General features: G+C 52.4%; 2 protein-coding genes across 2 annotated transcripts; both read left to right on the top strand.

Moving 5' to 3' along the window:
- Positions 1-410: 410 nt before the first annotated feature.
- On the top strand, positions 411-22,935 carry LOC128273814 (LIM/homeobox protein Lhx2). The gene is made up of 3 exons (XM_053011859.1): positions 411-642; positions 725-878; positions 22,542-22,935. The coding sequence occupies exons 1-3, from the start codon at positions 411-413 to the stop codon at positions 22,933-22,935; spliced, it is 780 nt and encodes a 259-aa protein (XP_052867819.1).
- A 30-nt stretch (positions 22,936-22,965) lies between these two features.
- Positions 22,966-24,675, top strand: LOC128274495 (AT-rich interactive domain-containing protein 1B-like). Its single transcript, XM_053012711.1, has 2 exons — positions 22,966-23,157; positions 23,341-24,675. Exons 1-2 carry the CDS (start codon positions 22,966-22,968, stop codon positions 24,673-24,675), a joined length of 1,527 nt encoding a protein of 508 aa, XP_052868671.1.
- The last annotated feature ends 3,137 nt before the right edge of the window (positions 24,676-27,812 follow it).

Raw genomic sequence — 27,812 nt, 5'->3', positions numbered from 1 at the left:
ATCAGCTTTAAAATGAGCCTATACTTGTAATTTTACGATCGATACTTCACGAAATATCAATAATATCTAAATTTAATCTTGTCTCTCTCTCTCTCTCTATTTTTCTTTTGTATTTAGATCTTAAGAACGAATATCATCAATTTGAACAAAAACAGTGTTCGGTGAATGGTTTGGTGGTTTTTGCGTTCGCGAATGAATATCCGTTAGTGATCGTTGCCGTCTGTTCTATCACGCCAAAAAGTAAATCCTTCCCACATCCGCGATCGCGATCGTGAGTGATTCACGGGTGATTCGTGCGCCCCCCTCTCTTACCCCGAAACGTTGCGCGCCGCGTGTGTCCCGTCGACGGAACGACGCCGTTACGACCAACGCGAAACCAAAAATCCGTCAAACTGGCCGCGTCAATAGCAATGAATCCCCACTACCATCCGTACTCGGATCTGTCCTCGCCCCACTCGCCCAGCCCGGACAACGCCGGCAGCTACTCGCAGCTGACCCCGCACCACAATGGTCACGGTGGTGGCGGCGGCGGTGGCGGTGGCCCCAACTCCATGGTCAGCCAGATGGATGGCCAGCAGGGATTCCATCAGATGAACAGCGGCAACGGCGGTGGCCCCGTTAAGCACTGCGCGGGATGTGGCGGTAAGTTGCCTCTAATTCGAAGCCTTTTTCGGCGGATTGGCGGATTACTTTTAAAAACACAAACTCGCTTCTCCCTCCGCAGGCAAGATCACGGAACGCTTCTTCCTGCACGCCCTGGACCGGTATTGGCACAACTCCTGCCTGAAATGCTCCTGCTGCCACGCGATGCTGGCCGACATCGGCTCCAGTTGCTACACCCGCAGCGGCATGATCCTCTGCAAAGCGGACTATTCGAGGTGGGTGAAACAAACCGCGTTCGATCGAACCTGTAGACGCTTCGATTCCGTCGATTTAGCAGCATCTACGCGTGACACAGGCCCCGTAATTCGATAGGCCACACTGCGGTCGACCGCGCCACGCCGGTTTTCGCCCGCTATCCTGCGGATATGCTCCGGTTTACAATGGGTCGAAGGGATGGCTGCGTTTGTTTCGGCCACAATCCACAAGAAGGACGGGGATTATTCATTACCGTCACCGCCTTGAGCGCAACACTTGAGAGCGGACGACCGTTAATGATCGTCTTGGGCCACGGGCAGGGCGGGTTCTGCCGTGTCTGCGAACCGCCGACGGAACGGAACAATGAGCTCTTGTCCGTCAAGTATCAAAAATCGGACCCAAAAATACACACCGTGCCGGGCCGGGGAAGTCTTAGATGTGCCTACTTCGTTCTTCACCGCAACGAACGCACGTTCTCAAGATTTTCAAGTTTCCAGTCTTATTCTTGTTTTGGGCGCACGAGAAGGAAAGAGAGAGAAGACCAGACCAGAAATCAAAACAAACCCGAAATCCAACCGAAATTTGATCCCATTCATGGCCGCGCGAGGTTTTATGTTTCCGTCCCATCACCGAGGCCGCAGCGCAGCCGGATTCTAATTCTTTGTGGCGCTCGGGGGGGGGGTGGTGCTGGAACCGAGGGGAATCGGGGGTCGTGTGTTTGTTTACCACTCGCGAGCCCGAGCGCTTTGGGTGACGACCTGGCTGGGAGTAAGTTATGTCGTGTTTTATGGTGTAGAGTTGTGCTACGCAAATTAATCCAAAAAGTGCTGCTCGGCCCCAACTTTTGGCCTAATCTTCCGCGTTGAGGGATGCTGGTGTTGGTCCGTTCAGTTCACGGAATCATACTTGTCCTGAGCTGGCTGCGCTAAAACGTTCACTACACGACGATGTTTTAGCTCATTTACTTAGAATATTCGGGTTCTTTTTTTATTTGGTCCATTATTTATGCTCCTTGTCTAGACACGCGTGTGGAATGCGTTCCGTTCCGTCCCGTCCCGTTCCGACGGACAGTTTCCCGCAGTTCCTATTTGTGTGTGAGAGAGAAAGAGAAGAGCGAGAGATGGCGTCCGTGCGTACGTGCCCCGGAGGCCAGTGAGACACAAATAGAAATAAAAAAATGGACTGTCCTCAACTTTTCCATCCCAGCCCAGCCCAGAGTCCGGGCGTGTATCCCTCGGGACCGGAAGCATAGCACAGGGGACAGGCCCACCCGAAAATAAGATCCCTTCCCCTCGAGCCGGGGTCGATTGAGTTTATTACTGCATCAAGCTAATTACGAAATTGTGCCACGACCCCAGGGCTGCACTGTTCCGGGAAGGCACGACTGCAGCACACTCAGCAACATTGGGAACCAAGTGACACGTGACGGCTTTTAGCCGATGGGGTTCCCGCATGTTGTTCGGAAGTTCGGACGCTTCGGAAGTTTTATGCTCCACGACGGATCGGGGGCTGCTGCTGCTGGTGGCACCAGAATTTTATGTGGTGATGGAACGTCCGGGCCACCAACCCCTGGCCGCCGGTTCCGTGACCTCTGACGGGAACGACATCAGGTCTGCAGCTCACGAACTCTTGGCCCACGGACGGACCGATAGGGAGAGAGAGACAGGGTCAGAGCAATTATGATCGATCAAGATTGACGACCAACGGTCCCGGGTTCCTGTCCATCCCCCCTTACCAACCCTTCTTGAAACGTGTCCTCGGGGGTTGGGGTTTTTTTTGGAACAAGTTCCTTCCTGCGCTCGTCTTCTTTGCTAATCCAAATCCGCATCCGACTATGGCCCGGCGGCCGTCGGCAGTTCCCCAGTAAGTGGTTGAAAGCTCAGCCAAAGCTAGAGCCCGAGCCCAGACAGTGAGAGAGAGGCTTCGCTTTTGTGGCTTTCCCGTCGGCCCTGCCACGTGTGCCTCGCCGTAGCCGCCGCCACCGCCACCGCCAACCGGGTCTGGCTGGTGGTCGTCTGAGTAATTGAATCATAATACTGCTAATTTAATTAAGAAAATGTCAATTAGAAACTCTTGGCAGACTTGGTGGCTGGTGGGGTCTCCTTCCCGGCTCCCGGGATCAGCGCGCGTCTGGCGCGTGTGCTCTGGTCCTGGGCTACCCTGCGAAAGGCTGGTCCCTGTGGTTGAGGTGACGAAGGGAAAATCACCTACACATGGCCCCGGCTCAGGAACACACACACACGCAAACGCAGTACGAGCCGACCCGAGACTGGTCCTTTGGTTTGGGCTGGATTGAAAAGTATCTCAGGGCGAGAATAAAACTTACTAAAAGTATATACTAGGATGTTCATTAAGTTTTGCTGGTCGATACCAGAGGGCGCTACTACGAACCTAATTTGTTTGTTATATTGGTACACTCTTCATATGAACGTATGTGAAGTTTCATTTAAATCGGTCGCCTAGTTTTTTTTCACAAGTCATTTAGTATCGACGTGTTACAGTATTTTTTTCAAAGGAAAAAATCAAGTATCGTGCACTGATTAAATTTTTATTTTTGGAAGGTTTAAGGAGATTTATGAATCAATTTTTGAAAATATAGAAGAACTCTTTACCTTTAATTTGGGGTTTTAAAAGAGGGATTCTGAGTTTAAACGCGGTCGTAGTAGCCTTCAAAACGATTCATGTCAAAAACGTCAAAAAACAGACACAACATCGGGAATCGTAAAAAAATATAGGATATCGTATTGGAAAATCGTCGAATCACTTACAGAGATTTAGTATGAGGTCTAGCCATCTCATTGAGCAGTATAACCAATATATTGACAAAAGCATTGGATTCCAAAAAGCTGTGTGCGACATGGATGCCGCATTCACTAAAAATGTAACAAAAATGCATTCGTATGCAAGTTTCTCGACAACATTTTAAGGTCTTTCGAAAGGATAAACTGGATTTTGTGAATTGAATCATCACTATGGATGAGGCTTGGGTCTCTTACTATGATCCTGAATCAAAATAAGAGGTTGAAGAGTGGTCTGAACCTGATTCTTCAGCTCCGAAATGAGTTCGTATCCAGAAATCACCCAAAAAGGAGTTAGCATCAGTTTTGTGGGATGCGAATGATATTTTGCTAGCGGACTTCTGGCAAACTGGTAAAACAAATGTTATCGATTGTTGTTGTAACTTTTAGACCAACTGAAAGAGAAAATTCGTGAAAAAAGACCCTGTTTGCAGAAGAAAAACATCCTCTTTCATCAGGGCAAGGGCTGAAGAATAAAGTGTGTTTCAAAGCATAAAAATATGTCCTATTTATCGACCCGCAAAACTGAATGATCATCCTAATATTCTAATTGGATTGGGTTGCCAAATCGGCTGCGCCCTTCAAAAGTGGAACGTCCACCTAAGGAATGGAGTTCCACATTCGGCCACTCCGCAAACTCCACGAACTTATCAATTGCCTCGCTTTCCGGTGTTTTGTTGCGCCCAAAGTTACTCGCTCCGTTAGATTCGTTATGCCCGGTGGCCGATCGCTCCCCTTTGCTGGTCGCTGGCGTGGCGAAGTCTTGCCCTTGCCGGCGATGTGAAGCCGGCAAATGGTGTTGCGTGCTGCGTGCTTGACTTCCCCACACGAGACACGACCACCTTTCCATCGGCTGCCTGGCTGACTGAAGTGTCAATCGACGACGTGTGGAGGAGTTTCCCGAGCGTGGTGGTGTGTGTGCCGACTCCCTTAACGAACCTTAGAACCCGCGTTCGCAGCCCTCGCCAAGGAAATGGCAAAATGATTCATCAGCCAGCCACCGACCAACCGACGTGTACGGGTGTGTGTGATGTTGGTCCTTTTTGGCCGTTTTTTTCGGTGGACGAACTTCATCCGGCCGGCACCACCAACCAACGGGGGAAACACATTCAATCAAGCTTTACATTCTTCGGACGCCATCCCGGGCCGCTGCTAGTAGCTCATCAGCAGCGGCCGGTGGTAATCCGCTTTCGTCCACAGGCGGGGTGGGAGATGCCTCGGAACGCGCATCGGTCGCGGTTCCGGTTTGTCGGGGGCGCCACCACAACACGGACCCGGTTCTCGCTGATTGCGGCGACGTTCATCAGCGCGGGCGCTCGCGTCGCGCCGTCGTCCAGCCCCTGGCGGCCAATTGGGATGTGGACCATTGCGGCGATATGATTTCAATTTTTCTTCCCGCACACATCGATGGTGTCCGGCCAGCAGAAACATTGTGGCGTTTGGCCGTTTGCACAGAAAAAATGCGCCAGGATTCGTGCCTCGGCTCGAAGAAGCTCGAATAAGAAAACAGGGACATTGCTCTGACATTCCTTTCCAATCACCCTTCGATGCCGGCGTGTCATAAATCAGTGTGTCGGTGTCCTCTTCGTAAGACCCGCGTCGTCTAATGATGCGCTTCCGAAATTACATAGTTTCTAACGAACGAACGAAACGTCGCCCCGGGTTTTTTGTAATGCAAATATATTTTCATCAATCATCCTGCGCCCGGTTAGTGCTGTTGATTGACCTCTGGCAGCGGCAAAAAAGTGAGACCCAAATTCTTTCCCACCCGAAAAAAAAACCTAAAAAAGGAAATGCGAGCCTCTGCGCTGCGCCATTACTACTTCACCTTCATTACGCGCGGGACCTTTGGACCTGCTGCTGCCGTGGCGGGTCTCAATTGTTGCTAATCAACGTGTGCAACAATGCAAACTCTAATTGCACCCAGCCCGGGCAGCATTTCGGCTTTCGGCCGCAAACGCACCAATTGTGGCGATTTGTTTCCAACCCGGCCGGTCGGTTCGTCTCTCTCTGTCGCTCTGCCTCTCCGATACTTTCCCTTCGCCGATGGCCGATCGTCGTCCACCAATTAGGGTCGAACAATGTAGTCGTAATCAGTGGCGGTGATTAGGAGGGCGATGTGCAGTTGCACAAATGCACCGAGACGCGCGGGGTCCGGAATTGGAATCTTACTACGGGACACACAATTCGAAATCAATATGTTTATAGAGCCCGAGCCCCGGCTTCCTGGCCCGCGGCGGACACGATAACGAATCGGTTCCGAGAGGCACCTTCGCTAATGATGGCCTAAACTGACGAGAGGCGGCGGTCGTGCCGTGCCGCGCCGTGGATTGCTCCGATCAATCAATTCCCACATTCTGGGCACCCTTAAGAAACGCACGATCGTTCGCCTTGGTCAGCCGTCGGCGTATCATATCTCACCCCACCCGTCCGTCCGTCCACCCGTTCGCCTTCATCATTTCGGGGCAGCGGTCGCGATCGGCGGCGGCTAATGATGCTACAATGTTGTTCTGGTCTGGCGCTGGTTGGTCACCCACCACGTGGTGGTGTCGAGGGCAGACGAACGCCGAAGAGAAGCGTATTGCGCGCAAATTAAAAAGAGGTGGCCCCCACTAATCAGTGCGCTTAATGAACCGGAGCTCTCTGCCAGTTTCCGTTCCTTTTTCCCTGTGACGCCGTCGACGTCGCTGAACCCGATCGGATGCAGTTTGATTGGGCCGAGCGATAAGGAACGGGAAGACGCGACCCGTTAATGGTGTCGGCGGATTGCGCGGAGCAAAAACGCATTGTTGCGCTTATCGGCGCGTTCGATTAGGGACTTGGCGAGTGGTCCTTCTAGTTGGGGACAATATAAGTTACCTGGCGATTGTTTTCGTATTTATGTAAATGTAGCCTATCCTATAAAACGCATCCAGGTTTTATGAGAGCGCCTAGTTAGTATCCGGCCACAAAAAGGCTCGAATAGAGCGCGGTAAGATAAGATCATCAAGATCTTACCGCCGTCGCCGCCGGGGATGTGAAGAGAATACTTCCAATTACGAATGCAGTCCTCTGTCTGCTGCGCCTCCCTTTGCCTGGCCCCTCCCGAGGCTCCCGAGGACGGGTTTCCCGTAATGAGCATCGAGTTCTCTTTCCGCCGCTCATCCGTCATGTTTTTGGCACGGCCAACCCGGGGGATGGTGCAGGGCAGCCGGGCAGTTGTGTTGGTGAACGTTCGAAACGTGCTCAAATTAGCAAATATACCCCCAATTTGAGGCACCGGCGGCTGCAAATTGAAACATTGTAACCACGCCGCAAATTGCGGGTTCCGCGTGCCCCCGGGAATCGTGATCGAAGCCGACGGGTGAACCGGGGAGGAGGGTCCTAGGGTAAGATAATTACGGATGTTTGTGGTTCCATTAATTAAATTACGAACCGGCCACAACGAGGCCGTTGGATCGCTGTCGCCCGTTGGCCAGCCGGTCGGTCGATGATGATGGCTGATGATGTCCGCGTGCCGCACACACCATCATCCGTTACACCGATCAATGGTGGTGGGCCGGCGTCCAGTTCCGATGCGACCCCACCCTGCGAACCGCGGCAGAAAGTGCGCTTCTAAGTGCTGCCTTTCCGACGCTCACAGCGCGGCAGCATCATCCTTTCGATCGCCCGAAACACACACACACACCCGGTGCGCCACGGTATTTGTTTGCGCAAAACGGAATTCTGTTGGATGGAAATTATGAGATGATTTTCCGTTCCGTTTCTTTTATGACGCGAGGGTGTGAAGCTCTTCGTTCGTCACTTCTTAAACTGTTCTTAAACGAGAGACGCCAGGACGCCAAGAAGCGCGTCGCCCCGCGCTAATGAAAGCAATCAAATGTTGTCTGTTTGTCGCGCGTCGCGTCGCGAATAATGGGGCCGCCGCGAATTTCTGTGAAGAAAAACACGCGGAACCGGAAGCAGGAAGTGATCCCGATGGCCCGATGCCGACAACAGCAACGCACAACCGCCGCCGTGCTTCGTTAGGCCGCTCTGATAATAATGATGGTGGAGGGCTGGTGGAGGCCAAGATGTGAACGCGCCCAACATTAAAGCCTTTAAACACTCTCTCTCTCGCTGTTGCTGGCGCAGTGGGAAACTCGTTATGGCGCGCGCGCCCGGTGATAATGACGCGAGCATATCCTTTCGCTTGGTGGTGCCCTCCGGTTTTGTTTGATTTGATGCTGTTCCCCTCGCTCATTATGCGCCCGCCGACGGCGAGTTCTGAGGACAGGAGGGGACAGGAGGAGAGCACAATAACCTTTAATTCCTCCGATGCCCCCGTCGATGAGCGTCGTTTGCGTCGCGACGCAAGGAAAATAATAACTTTAATTGCATCCTCTTTTTTCTCCCTGGGGGAGGCCCCCTTTTGTTTGAAGTATTTTTTTGAAATTAATAAACACGGCAGACACCTTCAAAAAAAGGATCCTAACTAGGTTTTCTCTGGACCCCGCAGAGGTCCGACTAGAATTCAATTTGTTCGCCCTGCAACCGGTGCCCGGGGCAGTGCCCGGTTCAAATGTTGGCCTATTTTGGAGTGCACCGAAAAATCGCTTCCGGACAACCCATAGTTTTCCCGGCGCGCAACTTTATCAGCGCCGGCCGGCCCGATTGTTTGCCTAGTCATAATCAATCACGAGCCGCCCTCCGTTTTTATGGAATTTATTGGCGGGGCGGCGGCGCTCGGGCTGGACCCGGGCGCCGGACAATTTGTGTTTCGCCCGCGAGTGTTGCGCCTTTTCAGCCCGTTTTTCCTCGGATCTAATATCCAGGTTTGTCCGTCCGACTCGAAAGCAGACCCCAAACCGGGAAAAAACGGGGCCCGGTGAACGTGTCAAACAAATTGATCGGCAGAACGCGCCTGGTCCTGCTGCTGGGCTGGGCACCTTCGGGCGCGGCGCGGCGCGTATCGCGTGAAATGAAGTCACAGAAATTCAATCAATCTTTTGTTTTAATCCGCCACGGTACTTCTCGCGGGCGATCCTCGGCGAAGTGTTCGGGTTCCGGATTTTATGATGGATTTTGGGCCGCGCGCGTACCGTCGTTTCCACTCGTGGCGCGTGGGGTTGTGTAGTGCTATTCCAATTAGTGCAGGGGCTCTGCGACAAAAGGACCTCTCTAAACGCGCACCCGGGGAGTTTGTGTTATGTGTGGTGTGCATTGTGCGCCATGCACCCGGTGGCGCGGAATTAGATCGTGGCGAGAGAGAGAGAAAGCGGGGACCGAATGCACCCGATGACGACGACGTGCTGGGCACTCTCGAGGGCCACGCGTTGCGAATGCATTTGTGTTCTGCCCTTTTTTTGCTACCCCGAGTCCTTGCCAATGGCAGCCGGAAAAACGAAGGAATGCGACCCTTGGTACGGGGCAGTTTTTCGCACCGAACCCGAAATCTGCAATAAGAACCGGCGCACCATCGAAATGACGATCGGCGCCCGGTGGTTGTGTCCGGTGGGGTGCGGGGTCCTAAACAATATATGAATTTTTTAATTTGATTTTTAAACGAACTACGCGAGTGAGTGTCCCAGTAGAGAGTCGGTTGGCACGGACGACGGCAGCGGTACCCCTTGACGCGGCGGCACGTGCGGATGGCCGCGCGAGGTCGCTGATATGCAATTAGTTTAAGGGATTGTTCCAGCACACCCCGAAGTGCAATAATGAAAATCCCGAGGCCTATGTGCCCGAGTGGCCTCAACGCGCGGCCACCACAGTTTTTGTGTGTTCTGTCGCCGACGCCGACGAGTCCTTCTTAATAAAATCATTTGGAAATCGTCGCCAGGGCCGGTTCCAATGGCGATCGACGACCGCGTACTTGGCACGGAGCTACTCGTTTTCCAAATTGTATAACAAAATCTAAATTTTAATAAAAAACATCCGAAATTCCGCACTCGATGGGGATGTGTTCCGAGGGGCCACTGGCAACTGGCTGCTTCTGAATTGTCGAAATTAAGTTCTTCATCAAGCACCTGCGCAGCCCTAGGGACAGACCCTAGTTCGGACAGTTGAAAGCCCGGCATCCGAAAGGGGACGCCAGAAACCAGTTCCGACACAAAAAAGGTCATCGAAGGACGAACTGGAACCTCTTTCGCTGAACTCGGTTTGATTTGGTTTTAATTGGAAAAACATAACACTCTCTCTCCCTGTCACTCTCTGTCTCGCGATTCCTGCAATGCTGTGAGCGAATGTAAAACACCGAAACACCAATGTTTCCCTTGCAACATTCGGTCAATTAATTAAAACATTCGTTCGTGATGTTCTGCATTTATGGGGGCCCCAAAGCATAACTTAATGCTATTAGCTTCCGCCGACCGCCCGAAAGCGGGCCCATTGTGGGACTATCGGAAAAGTGTGATCAATCAATTGCTGCCCACCACCAAAAGCCAGCGCCCCCCTTCCGCCTGGGCTTAATTGACATCTTCTGGACATTGCATTTCAATTAATCCGCCCAGGCACAAGGATCATCACCCTCAGTAACACGGAATTGGATCGAATAAATTTAATTATTCACTCAAAACGCCACGAGCGGGCGCCACGTCACGCCATCGGCCGACTTCTCTCTCTCTCTTCCCCGGGGGAATGTAACGAAAACCGGTAAAGTCACCCAAAAAAAAATGTTGCTCAAAATTTAATTCCTTCCATTATCCGACCGCGCTCTTGCTCTCCGTCTGTGGCCAGTTCCTCTCATGTGTGGAAAATGTGTGTGCGCTGGTTTGGGCCACCTAAGCGCGCCCTTCCTTCTTCTATAGTCGATCGTCTTGATGTACGACGTGACCAACGGCGGTCAGTATCCCGACCGACCTCCCCGACGGTCGCTCTCTCTCTCTTGCTCTCGCTGTCGGGAAAATTTCGTTTCGGTTTTTTTGTCGGTGAGTTTTGACGTTTTCCCCGTAGCGGGCTTTTCTAATTGACGAGGGTTGACGTCGGTTACCTCGACTCGAAGCTGTCATTCGTCTCCCGTTCAATATCGTCCCCGTCTCCGGAGTCCGCGATCCCTTCCACAAGGATAATACTTTAATTTCCCTGCTCTCATTGCCCGACCAACCCGGCTAACCCGCCGCCGATGCTTGGATCGGATCGGAACGCGCCAACATTGACGGATGAAGTGTAATTGGTTTTGCTGCTTCACCTTCATGCTATCGGGAGACGTGTGTGGTCGCGGTGGGGTTCGGTTTCCCTTGAGGGACCACCAATTTGCGCGCCCCGACCACCTCGACCTGAACTCCCTGAAGCTCCCTCTCGTAAGGAATTAAAAACTCTCTCTCCCTGTAAGCCTTCAATCTTGACCCGAGGGTCCCGTTGGAACGTAATCAAACCGTGTTGGGCCCTTCCGAGGTTCCTTCGGGTGGTTTTGGCTGAGAAGATGTTTGGTGGCCCTTCGAAGAACTTCGACGCGAATTTTTGAACCTAACGTTAGTTGGTAAAAGAGCGAAAGTGTAACATAAGCCACTCGACGAAACTCCTAGCCCCGTGGCGCGTGGCCCCGAGAAACAGTCCTCGAAACCGAGCGCCCTGCACTTTTGCCGTGCATGCGAACGAATCAAAATGCCATTAAAAGCTTTCAACTCGCCAACACCCCGTAATCCTTCTTCTCACGACCCAATTAAATATTACATTGATGCAAGTTTCACTTCTCTGTTGTGGATCCCGTTCGTCCTCGGCCGTTGGCCGTTGCAGCTGCCGATTGCAACTGCCTGCTCTGCCAGGCCCGCCGCTGGCCCCACCACGAACGGTGCGGAGAAAGAAAATGGGTGGAAAATTAAGCAACAATTCATCGCTCGCCCTGTCTCGCTCGCGCACCACTCGGCTGGCAATAATTGCAGTGTTGCAACGCTGCAATTGGCGCTCCTTGGACGCACCGCATCGTCTTGGCGACTTTTTTTTGCTCCGACGCAACGGGCAAAAACAGGACACTGTGCACAATTGATTTGTTTCGTTTGTTTGCCGCTCGTTAGGCTGGGGGATCCCGACTCGATCCGACCGACTCAGCCAGATCGAAGGGAGGCTAATCACTGCTTTCCCGATCCCCGGTTCCCTGTGGCCAAAGTTTTCACCTGAACTCTCGTCGTTTTCGGGCACTCGGTGCCCGAACACCCCGTTATTACCCCGAACCCCCGAGACCTGCGTCTCGGGGCATGGCAGAAAAAATCATAAATTACCAACAAACGAGACTCGAAGCTACGCACCCGAAGCCGGGGTGTGGCTGAGGCCCTACACAATGTGCTACATTGTGTGTTGGGGGCCACCTTAGCGGGGCCACAGGGAGTCCCGCCCCGCTCGGCTAAGTATAGTCTTTAGGGAGCCGAACGCCACGACTTCACCGTGACCTCTCGCCCCCGGGGGTCCCGGTGCTGGTGGCAGAGTTCAGATTTGTTTTAATTTGCTCTTCGACACGTTTGCAATCTCTGATTGCTCTCCCCTCGGGTTGGGGAAAGTTGGAGCTTGGCAACAACACCCGAGAAACACGGCCAATGGAGCCGTGCCTTCGTGCGAGACAACGCGAGACACTGCCTTCGTTTCCAGCAGCAGCAGCAACAGATCGTGGCCCCGAAATGCAACGCCGAGGGACGACTGCAACCTGGGGCTCGGCCGCGGAGATCGGAGCCGCGTGGCCTCGCATAATGCGTCGCCATCCTTATTGCGCACGCAAATTGTGTGCTGAATGATTGGGGTTCGTTAGCGACTAATGAGGAAAAACATCAGGAAGAGCCGAGCCGAGCCGTGCGCCGCCGGTTGGTAGGAAATCCTTTTTCTTGGGCTTCAGGCTTTCGTTGGTGCCTCCTGGTGCCATCGATCTTCCGGTCTGCTTATGGTTTGTTTTGCTCTTTCCGCCCGGTTCGTCGGCGTTGTTACGACAACACTTCAATTGATTGTTGTTCCTACGCATCTTCCGCCATTATTGGACAGTGCTCGGAGCGCGACGATGACAGATGATGTCGTCCTATTATCAACCGGTGGCAGCTTTGTGGGATGCATTTTTCTGCTATAATTGCATCCGTTGCCCATTGCCCAACTGTAGGAAATTTATTTCCCTATCTGTCCCTAGTGTGGGTTTCAGCATTGTCGTTTGTCCTCTTCTCAATATTAAACTTGTCGAGCCCCGTTTCATACATCACGGCCTTCCCGTTGGCATGCTCATTATCAATTCTGGTGTACGAGAAATCGATGCCACCGCATCGTCACATTCATGGCAATTTAATCAATTCAGCGGCCCAACAGGTGAATCTTGGCGTGTGGCTCCTCGGTCTCGAGTTGAGGTCCTGAGCGATAATTCAATTAAATGACGCGCTCCACTCTGTACCCCTGCGGACGACGCTCCGCTCCGCTCTCATCCGACAGACAAAACCCACAAAATCCCTTCAGCAAATGAACCTAAATTCAATCAGCAAAATTAGCTCAACATGGAATCATCATCCAACACCCCGACAGGGAGAGAGAGAGAGCGCGAGGGGGCCGTTGGGCGGGCGTGATCATCATCATTACACAGTTATTCATTGCCAAGCGTTTGGCATTGTTGGCCAGAAGCCGTCGTCATCGGGCTCCTCTGCGGCTACGGACCGGAGATGGTAAAACATCGAGACGAAGAAAATTGATCCCAAGCCGCCGCCGAGCACACAGGAGGGCCTCAGGGGGGAAGAACCGGGAGTGCGAAAGGCGCCTGCTTGAAACAAAGCTCGGCAAGGTTCCCTCTCGGATGCAGCAATCGGTGCCCCGCCAGGAGGAACCACCTTCCTTCCCGATGGCTGCAGCAGTCGTTTTCGTTTCTATAATCTCTAATGAATTTTCACCACTCGCTCACTCACTCGCTCGCTCTATCTCTCTCGTTCTCTCTCGCGTGAGTTTTCCGAAACCATACGGCCGCAAAGTGGAAGCTTCCCCGGGCTTCCCCAACGCCGCCCATCATCGCCGCGGCATCCAATCTTCGATCGTTCCAATTTATATCGTCAGTGAGTGTGGCGCGCGTTCGTCCCGGGAGAGGGTGTAAAATCCCGACCGGGAACTGATCGAGCTTTATTGACCAGCACCAGTCAGCAGCCCGGCTCTCGGCTCGGCGCAGCTTGGGAAATCGTCGGGAAGAGATTGCGAAATCGCATTCACCGCGCGCCTCTTCTGCTTCTGTGGCGTTTCCTTTGGTGGATGTAAATTTGCTTGCCTCGTCTGTTCCGCCGCGAGACACAAGGAACCACTTGGGAAGAAGGCACAAGGCGTTTCCGCGCAGCAGCCATTCGTCCTGCGAGGCACCCGAAACATGCGATAAAATTAATTTAAGTGATGATAAATGGATGCGCCCGGATGAAGTTGGGCGGTTGGTTGTAAAATATCACTGCCAGTCGCGCAATTAGTTTGGCGTCTGCCCCTTTCGGCCACACGAAAACGGACCCCGACGGGGGCCCCACGGAACGGGAAACTTTTAACGATATTGACGGTTAAGATTTGTGAGTCACCGTGCGCCTCCATCGGAACTCGGGGAGACGATGAAACGAAAAGACGGAGCAACAGAGAGAGAGAATCCATCGAACGCAGACACTGGGCTATAAGAGCTATCGAGAGTGCACTTCGAAAGGAAGCAAATATCGGGAGCTGCTTAACTCCCCGGAGTGTGTTCCGTCGAACCATTTGCCATGGTGCTCGTGGAGCATACGGTTTGGTCTGGCACCTGTTTTTTCCCTTCCAGTCAAATCACTGCATAATTGTGTGAGGGTCATGGAACAACCCGGTTGAAGGCGAAGGAGAGTTTCCCATTTCCCCGCGTCTCCCGAAGCCGAAGGACACCGAGAGTGGATTTCTGGGAATGTTGAGGATGATCACTCTTTCAAATTCCGTTTCCACCAGCACCAGCTCTGAGTCTGTGAGTTTCTGGTTTAATTAAAACTATCTTCAATCTCGTACAATTGCAACTAAATTACCAGCTCTCGACCAGCTCTCGTGTCTTCTGCGCCACAACGCCAAAGGACTCCATTCGTCTCCCGTTATTAAGCAGTGATCTCCGCCGACCGCCCAAGCGCCCATTCCTGCCGTGTGCCGGGCGCAGAAACAAAGCGCAGTAATCAACATTAAATCGGAGCAACAATTGCCACAAATTATGGTGCGATGATATTAAGCTTCATTTTTCAACCACTCGACTGTCGTGGAGTCGTGCCGTCGTCCGTTCGGGGTAGGTCTGCGCCCCTCGGTCGTCTCGGATCGGCCCAGCAGATTCTTCTTCTTTCGCACTCACTCCCGGCTGGACCATCATTTTGTCGCTCTAATTCTCGCTCCGTGGACTCCGAGGGCTTTCTTGGATGGATGGGAACGGTTGGATGGGTGTCGAGGTCGAGGTCGAAATGCGAAGACCATTAGGAGGAGCTTTATTAAATATGTTTCCTTTTTTTCCGTGGCCGACAGTCGCAGGACAGTTTGCTGCCCATTGGTGGCCAGCCAGGTTAGAATCGGTAACGATCACCAGACGATGAAGCTGTGCGCTGGTCCAAAGGCTGGGCTGGCCACTGGGCTGGCGTCCCCAGCGTGGCTACCATTATTAATAACCTATTTCGCCACAAGAGGGTCTTCGTCTTAAAATGGAAAACTCAGCTCTTGTAATTCTGAGAGTCTGTTGATTAAGGCTCGTCGATTGTTCCGCGAGATCTCCGGCAAAAATGGCTGTCAACAGCTGATAACGTGTGAATAAACATTTGTTCAACTTTAATGTAATTAATTTAAAAATTATCTCTTCTGTTAATTAAATATTATATTTTCTTGTAAAGTGTTTCACAAACACAAACACAATTTAAGCTCAGCTTTTAGTGCGCCGGTGCAACCGGTAGATAAAAATCACCGTCCTTCATAAACTCACAGACTTCCGGCCCCCGTCATCCCCATCCGTCCTCGCCCCTCATCATCATTATCATCGTGGTCGGTGCCACCTGGTCGTGCCACACTCCGCCCTTGCCCATTCCGGTGCTCGGCGTGGCGCAAGGACGAAGCGAAAATTTCGTCCCCATTCATGGCGCGCCCGTGTGTCATGATTTTCAATCACACAATTGTATTTGATTTTCTATTCCTGCAACTTTTCTATGGCACATTAATTTGTGCTGTGCCGTCGTCGGTGCGGACGGCGTCGGGCTGACTGGTGTGGTGTGGTGTGCGTCCTGTGCGTGTCTGGTCTGTGTTGGTGTTCCGGACGGTACGGGATGTTCCTGTGTCTCGTCGTCGTCGTCGCTACACCAAGCACCAATTGCTGCTCGGTCCCAATGTTAGTGCCATTTTGCTGGCCCGGACTCTCCGGACTTTTTGTGCGCCACTAGTTTTCAAATCACTTTCCCAGATAGTGGCAACCAGTGGCAGCGTGTCCTCCGGTTTGCTGCGCGTGAACGTCTCGGGCCGAAGCGCCGAAGAAAACCGTTCGTTCGAGGAACGCCCGGAGGAACTTTGGCCTGGGAAGGAAGGCTGGGCTGGGCCTTTACATTTTTCCCTTTGCTCTCGTTCATCCAAATTCATTCCAAAGGTGTCTGTGGGACGTCTCGAGTTCCTGTTTCGTTTCCGTTCGGGTGGAGTTTGGCCTTCGACAGCGAGTGATGCCGGGCACAATTATGATGTGATTGTGCTCATGATTCGATGTGTGCCATCCTTCTTCTGGTTATTTGAAGATGCGCTGCGAGGCTTTCAATGTTTTACACATAAAAGGTGCACACAGCTTGAAGAAGTGACTCTTTTAAGCGATAAACTAGAGAGTTTTGCCGGACGCCACCGCGCCCAGCTGTGGCTGTGGAAAGCCAGCCCCAGTATAACGAAGGACAATCCCGAATGCTCCCGAGGCCGCGGCCGCTCATCTCCGGTAACCATAATAATAATGGTTGACACTGTCGACTGCCACTGATGTTGTGGCGATGTTGCCACCGCGCGCACTCACCAGCGACGACGATGATGATGGCGATGACGCCGAATGATGGTGGTTACAACAATAATAATAATAATCGACATCGTTAGCCGGTTGCCGTTGGTATCCGCCGCCACCGCCAGTCTGTGGCCACGGACGGGGAGCACACGGACCGAAGCACCGAAGCTTAACGATTGTTGAAAGGTGACGAAGATTCTTCATCTTTAGCAGCGACCTGCTGGCCCCGGGAGTTGGTTCGTTATTATTATTTGTTGTGCCGCTCCCCACACATTCCGGTTCCGCGTTCCGTGGGTCGATGATTATTGCTGCTAACGATTACTCGCCCTCTGATTGCGGGATAGCCTTTCTCACTCGCACCACCGCGGTGAAACCGCGGTAACCTGCTTGACAACTTGCCGCTTATGCGGAAGCATAACCGGTGGAAAACGAATTTTGTAAATTGATCAGTTTTTAGCACGCGTCGGGGATCGCGCGAGCGCCTGAATGTCTCCCAGTTCTCGGTGTCAATCCTGCTTCTGTTCGGAGAAGCCAAAAGCCGGCGTATCCTTTGAGTGTGTTGCATCGTTCGGCCCTTTTGAAGACGTGTGCATGAGAAGCTTCTCACCCGGCTGCTGTACTTGAAGTGTCCTGTTCTCCGCAGAAAACTCTGGCCTCACAGCAGCAGCAGCAGCAGCAGAGAAATTTGTGGCCTTTGATTCGGACAAATCGACCAACGCGACGACAAAACGGGCGCACGAAAAACCGGAATGTCAGATGGTAAACAGAATTGAACATAAATCAGCGAATGTCACCGGTTTTTGATTTATGCCGGTAAATAAAAGCGTGGCTCCTTCCTTCCTTCCTTCCTTCGCACGACGGTACTCCGCTCTTTGAAGCCCTGACGGTATGTCTCACTTTTGCCGCGCCACGCTCTCGTTTTCCGGCGGGGCAAAAGCTAGAAGAGCGAGACGTGAGCGGAGTTGCTCGACCGAATAAAATCACTTGCCGCCGACGCCCGAGGGCTCCGAAAATGGTTAACGAGATTGTGTTTACATTCCGTTTCCGACGGCGGTTGGCCGCCTAATAAGTGTTGCGTGTTTTTGGTGGGGAAAAGCTGCCTTAAAGTGTGAAGTGTTTAAAAAGGTCCCAATCTTCCCGAAACTTCCCTCAATTCCTTCGAGTGTTGTCATCGATCAAACTCAAAGATCTGCTCTAAAAGTACGAGTTAAGGGGCTTAAAACAGTTTAACGAATGTCACAGGACGTGTTGCACTCGATTTCATCCACTCGCAGCGCTCATGGAGGCGCATGGTGCTTCCTAGATCCGACGCGCGGTTCTACCTGGAAAAGGAACCCGGTTCCACTAACGAACGCGCGGTGCCGTTCCGTGCGCAATTACCGGCCCGGGCACACTAATTAGGAGGTTGAAAAGTAAAACAAAAAAGGATGGAAGTTAAACTTCCGCCCAAACCCATCCCCAGAGCGGGCGCCGCCGCGGAGGAGAATAGCTCAGTGGCCTCGGTGCTCGGTCGAAAGACCCTTGTGCGGCTTCAACCGGCGATGTCTTCGACAAGCGTCGCATCAAACGACCCGCCGTCTGCTCACCCGCCCGACCTGTTCGCCCGCCAACTATCATGTTCCTTAATTAACTTATCTTATTAATTAATTAATTAACAAATTAATTACCCGGGCACGGGGGCCCGGGCCTCCGGTGGTCGACCTGCTCTCAGTGGTGCCGCGGGCGTAACACGATGCGCCTCCTGGCGGCTGACGGCGGTGTAGAGCCTGCCGCTATCGGGGCAGGGGCACCCGTCAAACTCGGCACCACTTTCCGATGCGGGGACAGCATCAGCCCCCGGGATATTTGATAGTGAAGCTCGCCGTCTCGTGAGCCACGGTGCAAAGACTCAATCCTTTTCTCGCCGTCGTCCCACGGCCGCCCCGAGGGCAAAGATCGCACTTTCATCTCGCTCTCGTCGGTTCGTGAGTGAAGTTCACGCGGCGGCCACTGTGTGTCGACTAACGAGCGCCTTTCGTCGGTTGCTGCCCGTACTGCACCTCAGACCGGGACCCGGCAGGTTGTGGTCGTAATCGACGTTGATGGTTTCGTGAGTGCCATTTTTGATGGCACGTGAATGGCGGTGCTGAGTGCGGGTGCCATCGTGACTCCCGCCGAAATACATTCCATTAGGCTCTCTCCGCCTTTTGTGCCGCCTCGGAGACACGTTTGCCCGGCTCATTATGCCCGGTTTGTGGTCGGCGGCCTTGACAGTGTCGACACCGTTTTGATGCTCATTTTCTTACCAAAACACTCTGGAGGTGGTCTTCAGGATCATGGAAGAACTGAAGGTTCGGCTGAGCATTAAAGTGTCACATTTTTCGTCGTATCAGCCTCACTTTTGATCACTGCGGGCTCTGCTAATGCCGCCGGCCGCCAACAGCAGCGGCGCCTTTAGTTATGCTATCCGCCAATCAGCCGCCTGACGGCTTATAGAAAACCCTCTCTCTCTATCGATCGTTGTTGGTGTAATTAACAGTGCCGTGGGGGGGACCGAAAGCCTTCCACAATCCTTCCCGACGGCAGGATGTAGCTCGATGCGTGCCTTAAGAAGGCCCAGGCCGGTTCCACATCAAATGAAGCGTTGAGTTGTTAATTTAAACTCGAAAACTCCCGGACGGACGGACGTGCAGGAATATTGCTAATGAGCGACTCGACCCGTTGCCGTCGTCCGCCCTTCCGAGCGTCCGGCGTTGTGTCCGTGTCCCCGCGTGTGTGGTGGAATTAGATTTAACGTTCACACCTTTGCCGCCGCCGTGACGGTAAAGTTTTGCTCCGGCAAAGTTTGATGACGACGCTGACGTCGACAGCAACACCCGACCCTCCGCGCCCCGCCCTGCCCTCGGTTCTGAGTGGCCGAGTGTTGTTTGCATAGGAGTAGCATGCATAATTAGAGGCAAACAATGGCTCAATTATCGCACTCTGAATAATGGCCCCACCGCGGTGGGGGTTGTGAGCGGTAGATGTTGGTCGTGTCCTGCTTCTCGGCTTCTCGGTTCTTTGAAGACGGTCCCCCCGCTTCGGAAACGGGGCCCACTTCCGATCGTGTTGTGGGCCGCCTATTAATTAACAAACTGTGCGCGCTCCAGGATCGGAAGTCAACGGGCTCTTCGATGAGTAGAAGGAATAGAAGCTTACGGTGGAAAGGTTTTCTCGATGTAATACTTCGTGGGCCACAAAGTAGTGAAGTAAATGTGTTACATACCCAAAATGCTAAAAGCTGTTAGGGAAAATTGGGCTAAAAGTTGTTAGGGAAATTTAATAAATCTCCTTCAATAGTTAGTAACATTTGAAAAGAGTTTTGGAAACAATTTGTTGCCCATTTTAAAAATACCAATCAAAATACTGTCACATTATGTATTACTAATGGTTCCATAAATTATCGCAACCGTCAACAATCTGACCCCAATCAAGGGCTCTACCCTCTACTGAGACTCGCGCGACGCGTATGCAGCATCATTAATTGCACCGAAGTGCAATCGATGCAACCGACTGCAGCCAATTTATGCCGCCCCACCGAAGCCACTCGTCCTAAAAGGAGAGGACCGTTTGAAGCCTTACTTGCCGGGGATGTTCGCAGGGCGGGAAAATCCTTCCTCCTCGGCGTGGAAAGCGCACCACACGGCGTTGTTTGTCAAACAATTTTCCTCACGCCATTTGCTGCTGTTCTTTCTTACCATCGCTCTCGTATTCTGCCGTCGGTCCTTCTGTCCTGGGCGTAATTCTTTCTTCGGCTTTCTGTCCACTCGGTTCGCGTTTGAGGGGGGGAAGCAAGCAGCAGCAGCTCCTCGGGTTCGGGGGGCTGTTTGTGTTTACAAGGTTGATCAAACAAATTTCCCGTAATTTCCCGGCCCCCCGTCGCACCATCACCGCCGTCGGGGATCCTTCACGGCGGTACGCGTGTGTGAGAGTGTTCTTTTGATCCCTTCTACCGCGCGGCGACGTCGGGTCGATTCGGAAGGGAAGCGAACGCAAAAGCGCCGTGGCCGTATTTGTATTCAAATCACTGATTTTCCGCCCGCCACCGACGACCTTTCCACTGGTTGGAGGGTGTTCCCCGTAATCCTTTTACGTACACAACACTCTGGCGGCCATTGATTGCTCGGTTTCTTTCGAAGCAAGAGCAGCAGAAGAAGCGGGTTCGGCATCGAAAGAGAAGGCGACACAGAGAGAGAGAGAGCGCGCGCGAGTGGCCATGTAAAACATATTTACTGTGCCAGACAGACATCACCATCAGCAACAACATCATCATCGTCAATAATAATGTCGGTTTGTGGGAAGTTGGCCTTCGCCTTCGCGTAATCCCAGCGACACTGTCCTTTCCATTCGGCACTCGGCGGCTGCCAGCGATGTCAAGCACCGCCGATTACACGAATCGTTACAAATGCGTTCGCTTCAACGCCTCTGCCGGGCCGCCCGGAAGTAAAGACACGGCCAGCGAAAGAAACGACACTTCCTTCGAGACACACTTACCTGAAGCGAAGCTGAAGAAGTGGCCAAAGCAAAGAACGCCACGCCAACGGAAGGTACAAGCTCCAGCAGCTAACGACCAAAATAAAGCTCCCCACCGGAATGGGGAGCAAAACGAGCGAGAGAGAGAGAGCGGTTCTTTGCGGTGGCCCCGAGATGGATGAGCTTCTTCTCTCGAAGATTACGACCGCAGACGGACGGACGGCCGGCCGGTGGACCGGACTCGGGCGCCCGAAAAGACGTTCGTGTCCGGCGCGTCCTTAGTCCGCGGTTATTTTTTGCTCCAGCAAAAAAAAAAACTGTTCGTGATGTTCTGTTTTGGTTCCAGTTCTCTTCCTGACTGACCCGGACGCTCGGAACTCGGAATATTTATTCTCTTTTTTTCTTGTTTGCTTTCTCGCTCTCTCTCTCTTTCTTCTTTGCTCTGTTTATTACTCTCTTCAGTTCCCCGCGAACCTCTTTTTGCGATGTTGATTCTCGCTCAACTCAACTCAACGCCACTTCCGGTGTTTACAGTTGGACGCGTCCTTCTGGGAGTGTTGAAGAGGTCTCACCTTTTGTGCTGTGTGTGTGTGTGCTGGGTTTTTTGCGCGGGCTGCCGGTTTTTTCCCGTTTCCGGACCGGTCGGTACTTATTCAGTGTGTCTTTGTTTTTTCGCAACCTTTCCTGCAATTAAATGGCCAGCAAGCTGTTTTCTCAATTGGAGAATAACATGTCTAAAACTATAAACTAGGACTCTTAAAAAGATGGCTGTAGTAGTCAATTTGGACCTTTTAGTTTTACTTTTTTGGCAACATTACCTTATTTTGATATCAAGTAAATGATTTCAGGTCGAAAAACACATTAATTTAGTTAGCAACCGATCTTTGAAAGGGTTAGACAATGTCAACTTTTGTGCCTGAATATAACGTTTTGCGGGGATTATTATCTTTCTGCAAGATCCTTAAATCTGATGCAAACGTTAATTACGATCGCTACCGACAACAAATGATCAATTTGAACCATTTATTGATCGAGAAACGACCAAAATGCCGTTTCTTCTTGTCCGAAATGGTGGCGACAGGTGGGAAAAAAGGAAAATGGGGGGCTTACTGACCACTGAACCTGGCGCCTCCATGACCCCCAATAAAAAAATGGCTCAGGATGGGATGGCACTTGGATGGGAACTGCTATTCCCCCCTTTTTATTCACCAGACTTGGCCCCTTCCGAATATCACTCATTTTCATCGATGGGACACGTTTTGGATGAGCAGCCCTTCGTTTCCTACGAGGAAGTCCAAATTGGAGGATTAATTGGTGCAAAAGACGAAGAATTTTTTCTTCTGGGAATCCACGATTTAAAAACCATACTTGGCACATACTTTGAATAAAGTAGAATTGTTCATTTCAATGTAATAAACATTTTATTTCTTAAAAAAAAAAACTCCATTTTATACTTTTAAACTTGTAGTTAATGGATTTCCCCCCGTTCGTTCCATCCGCAGGCTATTCGGGAGCGGTGAGTGTTCCGCCTGCCACCAGACGATACCCGCCAACGAGTTCGTGATGCGGACGACGTCCCACACGACGATAAACAACAACCTGAATGCCGCCGCCAACAACAACAACCAAAACGGGGCCGCCAACAACAACATCAACAACAATAACAATAACAACAACAACGGCCAGTCGGTGCCGCAGCACCACGTGTTTCACCTGAAGTGCTTCCAGTGCTCGAAGTGCGGCAGCCACCTGGTGCAGGGCGACCGGTACTACATGGTGAACGGCAATCTGGTGTGCGAAGCGGACTGGCACAAGCTGGTGAAGACGAGCAACAACGCGACGAACCCGCCGCTGCGCAAGGGCAAGGTGGGCCGACCGCGGCGCTCGCGGGACTGAGATGGTCCCCGGCTGGGTCGCCCGCCGAAGATGAAGCGTCCGCCCGTACCGCAGCCCCAGCCGCAGCCTCCGCCACCTTCCCTTCCCTCCTCGCAGCAGCCGTCATCGATGGTCGGCGGCGCCCCGGCCACGGGCCTCGTCGGGGTGGACGAAGCCCTCTCGGTGCTGATGGCCGGCCGGGCATCCGCCTCGGCGGCGGCCGGTGCCGCCACCCCCGGCAGTGCGGCCGCCGCAGCAGCAGCCGCAGCCGCCGCTGCAGCCGCCGCGGCCGCTGCCGGCGTCATGCTGGACGATCTCGATCTCGCCACCCAGCGCAACCTGGCGCTCGCCCGTCTCAACGGATCGCCGCTCGCCGCCGCCGCCGCCGTCGGTGGTGGTTCTTCGGCGGCCGCCGTCGCTGTGGCGGCTGCGGCAGCCGCAGCCGCAGCAGCCGCCGGCAATGGGGGCGGCCCCCAGACACCCGATGGCCAGTCCCTCTACAGCCACCTGTACGGCAAGGAGATGGGCCTGATGCGTAAACTGTCCTCGATCGACGAATACTCGGCGGTGGCCGCGGCTGCCGCTGCTGGCCATCCACCGAATGCGGCCTCCTCGGCCGCCCTGCGCAACTATCAACAGCTGCTCCAATCGGAAGGTGTCCTGTCGTCGCTCCACCATCAGCAACAGTTGCACGGTCAGCAGCAGCACCAACAGCACGGTCAGCAACAGCATCCCCATCATCATCAGCAGCAGCATCAGCATCACCATGCCCATCACAATCACCTTGCTGCTGGTGGTGGAGCCGGAGGTTCGAATTATAATTCCACTGGCGGCCAAGGGCTTCACGCCAAATACGGTGGAGGCAACGGTGGGGTCACTCCGTTCAACGGTTACCCGCAGGCTGGTGGCGGTGGATTGCTGAAGCCTTGCTACGACTACGGAGCACCGGCAGCCGCGCAGCACCAGCAGCAGCAGCAGATGCAACCCCCGAACGCACCGCCCAATGGCGCGCAGATTAAAAAGGAACTCTCCTTCGGCGACCTCTACACGCCACCGCTGACGCCGTCGTCGATCGGAAGCGGTGGAAGTTCGGCCGGAGGCAATTCGCAGCCGTCGACGGCTGCTGCTACCACCACCACTCCGACGGTCGTATCGACGGCCCTCGCCTTCATGAACAATCTGCATGCGACCGGCTACGGTGATGCGGCCAACAGCGCCGCGGATGGCAACAGTTGTATGCGCGGGACGAAGCAAGCGCCGGGGACGGCGGATCCGACGGCCGCTGCCATGCTGTCGATGGCCCGTGGAAGCTCAATTATGAATAGTCTGGCCAACGGTGCCGGGGTCAACAGCAGCAGCAAGCACGAACCAAACAGTGGCGTTGACGCGGGCGGTGATCCTTCGGCGGGCGGCCACCTCCATCACCATCAGTCGCTTGGACACAACCATCAACATCACCACCAGCACCACCACCATCAGCAGCAGCAGCAGCAACATATGCACAGTCACCAAATGCAACTGCAGCCGCACCTTCACCCGCATCACCCCAGCCTTAATCCCGGCGCGTCGATCACAAGCGTCGTGAGCGCGAGCACCACGACCGCCAACGGGACGGCCCCCGGAGGTGGCGGATCGTCCGCGGTGAACGATCCCGACGAACCGGACAAGCTGTCGTCGCCGCTGACCGGCACCTCGACGCTCACGTCCGAGCTGCACGATCACGACAACGACAGCAACGAGGACGGGTACACGATCCTCTAAGAACTCTGCTCCTAGAACACACACACTTCCAGTTTGGTGCCATTTGTTTACGAGGAGCGACGGTCGACGAGGAATGGTGCAAGGTGGAAGTGAACGCTAAGCTATCGATCCGGGACGGGACGAAAACAAAAAACAAAAACCACGACGAATCATAATGTGATGTTAAATAATGCTAGTGGATAGAGCGCGATCGAGAGGCGACTAGTTGTAATAGAAAGCAGGCGGAGGTCCTAGAGGATGCGACATTGCGACGCAGCGGGAAGCGGGACCCGAACTGTGTGTATGTGTACCACCATCCCCCGCTGTGTATATCGAATCGAATTTTTGTCTCTTTTCAATTTCCAATAAGTCACAAGTGATGATTGGTGGCGGGGTGCCGCCCCAGGACAGAAGAGTGTAGAAATGATTAAAATATTAATGAAAAGAAAAAAGACCGCACAGAGAGGAACAGAGACACACTAAAGAAGGGATTAAGGACGAGTGGAGGAACTGGAGCTTGTAACCACGTGCGAAGTGAAAGCTGTAGTGTTAAGATAATTGTAAAAACAAAACTATCCTTTAGAAACCTCTAACTCAACCGCAACAGAGATTGCAAAGCATTGCCGACGACCGACACGGCAGCGGAGAAGAGCACAAGGAGAGGGTCGAAAGTGTCGAACCCTGGCTAAATCCCGAGACCCCGAACGAGGGGGGACGAATTGCTCGGTCTCTCGTTGTTTGCTTCCATCTTCTTCAAACCAAAACGCCATCGCCACCATCCGTGTGTTGGGCGCCGAGCGAAGCGAAGACGGATACTAACTTTTTGTTATTTAATTTATAAAAAAAACAACCGAACCGTTTTGCTTTTAAGACGCGATTGTGACGCGATAGGAAAGACACGGGAGAGAGGGCAGTCGGAGCGCGAAGTGGCATTGAGTGGCGTGTTCGAAGAGATCGAGGTCAAAGGGTCCGGGATGAGTACCGACCCGAGAAGCATGTGTAAATTATTCGGATTTGTAATTAATAATACTTATTGTAACGCCGCGCACTGTAAGAAACGCAAGTAAAGAGAATGACTAGTAGAGGAGCGTTCCGCTAACACGCCAAGGACACACTGCAGTGTGCGGGGGTTCATTGCGAGAGAGGGCGTAACGGAGAGAGCTACACTATCCAAAACCGGAACATGTTAAAATCATCAAATCAATAGAGAAAAAAATGTGTAAACCAGTAAAATGGCAACCATCATCCTTTTCACCCCGAATCGAGTCGTGAATTAGAGAGAGAGCGAAGTGGTGAAATAAAACAAACTGAATCCCAAAAAGACGGCAAGGGGGCCACTGAAGACACATCACATCCAACGCTGCATAACACGATAACTATTGACTAATGAGTAACTTCCTTCAACGATCGGTGTTTTTGAATTCACGTTTGCAATGGTAGAATGTAATCGAAGCCGCCGCAGCAGCATCACGCAAGAGGTTAATTGATAATTTGTGAAACTCAACACCCCGAACCAACCAACAAATCCTATCGTGTCCCCTATAGTTGTTGCGACCTATGTACAGCGAGCGAAACAATGACAGAAAAAAAAATCGGCCGCAACTCCAATTACTGTCGCGCCGCCCCAGTCAGAGAGGATCGTGTTGAGAAGCGTGGCGCACGCAAACGTCACGGATCGCAGTACGATCTTCGGCCGCCGCAAAAAAACCGTAGAAAAGGACGATCGCGCCCGATCGAATTTATGAAACCCCATCATCCCTGATCCGCGGAACACAACCACCTTGCACGACGACGGTGTGTGTTGTGAGGAGTTGAAAACATTGTGAAAAGCAAACATGACGAAAACTGAAAAGTAAGAAAAGAGAATAATACAGAAATGTGAAAAATAACTGACCGTTGTGTGTGGTGTTTTATGTTTTGTAAAAGATCCGAAACCGATCCGAAAGCTGCATATTGAAACGAAAGAAATGAACTTTTATCGTTACTTTGCCTTTGTTAGCTGAGCCTTCAATTTCATCAGTTACTGAAAATCTGACTGTCATTTTACCCTGCCCACAACATAAATAAATATCCGTACCGTAGATCAGCCGATCACGGATTAATAATCGCTTTCTATGTGTAAGCCGTCATTTCGAACCCTGGCCGAGCATCAACCACTGGCCATGACTTTAAATTGTCGCTTTATGCCGCTCGGTTCTTTCTAGTAATATTAAAACATGAAAGAAACATAAGTAAGTGCCATCTCAGCACATTACGAGATCGCTTTTGATCGTGCAACCGAAATCGAAAATTGGTTCTGAAACGCGACGTTCCGAAGAACTCGCAAAAGTATCAGAGCACCATGAACCCTGCGAAGGTAGCGGCCGTGATCGACGAATCGAACCAGGCGATATAAACGGCGCTTATCACGAAGCCCCATCGTTGTCTCTTTTGCTCTTGCGAACGCAACGGTCGATCTCTTTCGAAGAGGCGAATCGCCATGGTAGAAAAGGATGCCAATAGTCCCGCGTTCGTAGTACACGATGTTCCATGACGACCAGAGCAGGTGAGATAGTTTTCACATTTCGAAGTCACTGGTCATCTCTTTCTTTTTCCTGCTAAGTACGAGCGATTTGTTTATCGCCCTTTTCTTTCGTTTTATTAGATCACCATTTTTGATCTGCTGATCGCCGACGGTCTGTGACGAACAATGGATCATTAAAGCCATTCGATTAATAACCAATCAAAATAAATGGCCGAACGTGATGGGGAGCTAATTCTGCATCCATCTTGGAATTTGATCGTCTGCATTCGGAGTATCGCTGATTTTGTTATCGGCTTTTTACCTCATTTTAAAGTTTCTTTTTAGAAGTTCTAAAGTAGCTTTGTGAAAAGTGCAAACAAAGTTATTGGCAACGCGTTTTCACTACTTTCCGCATGTTTCCTTCATTGTTTTGTCATTGTTCAACGGCCCCTTTACATTGTGACACTCACCTGAAGCAAGAAGGTGTTGTTAGCGAAGACACCCGCGGTTGCTTCTTGCTTGATTAGGGCGTACGTGTGTGTGCACACACACACACACGCACAGCACACAATGGCACACTTCCACGGATGACTTCGCTCTGTCCGACTTCATCACGAAAATCGTTCGTCACCCCGGCAGCGCTCCGAAGGATCGC

The sequence above is a fragment of the Anopheles cruzii genome, chromosome 3 (genome assembly GCF_943734635.1).
Source record: "Anopheles cruzii chromosome 3, idAnoCruzAS_RS32_06, whole genome shotgun sequence".
In the NCBI taxonomy this organism is placed as follows: Eukaryota; Metazoa; Arthropoda; class Insecta; order Diptera; family Culicidae; genus Anopheles; species Anopheles cruzii.
The sequence above is the reverse complement of the archived record's forward strand: the minus strand, read 5'-3'. Positions and strand labels throughout refer to the sequence as shown.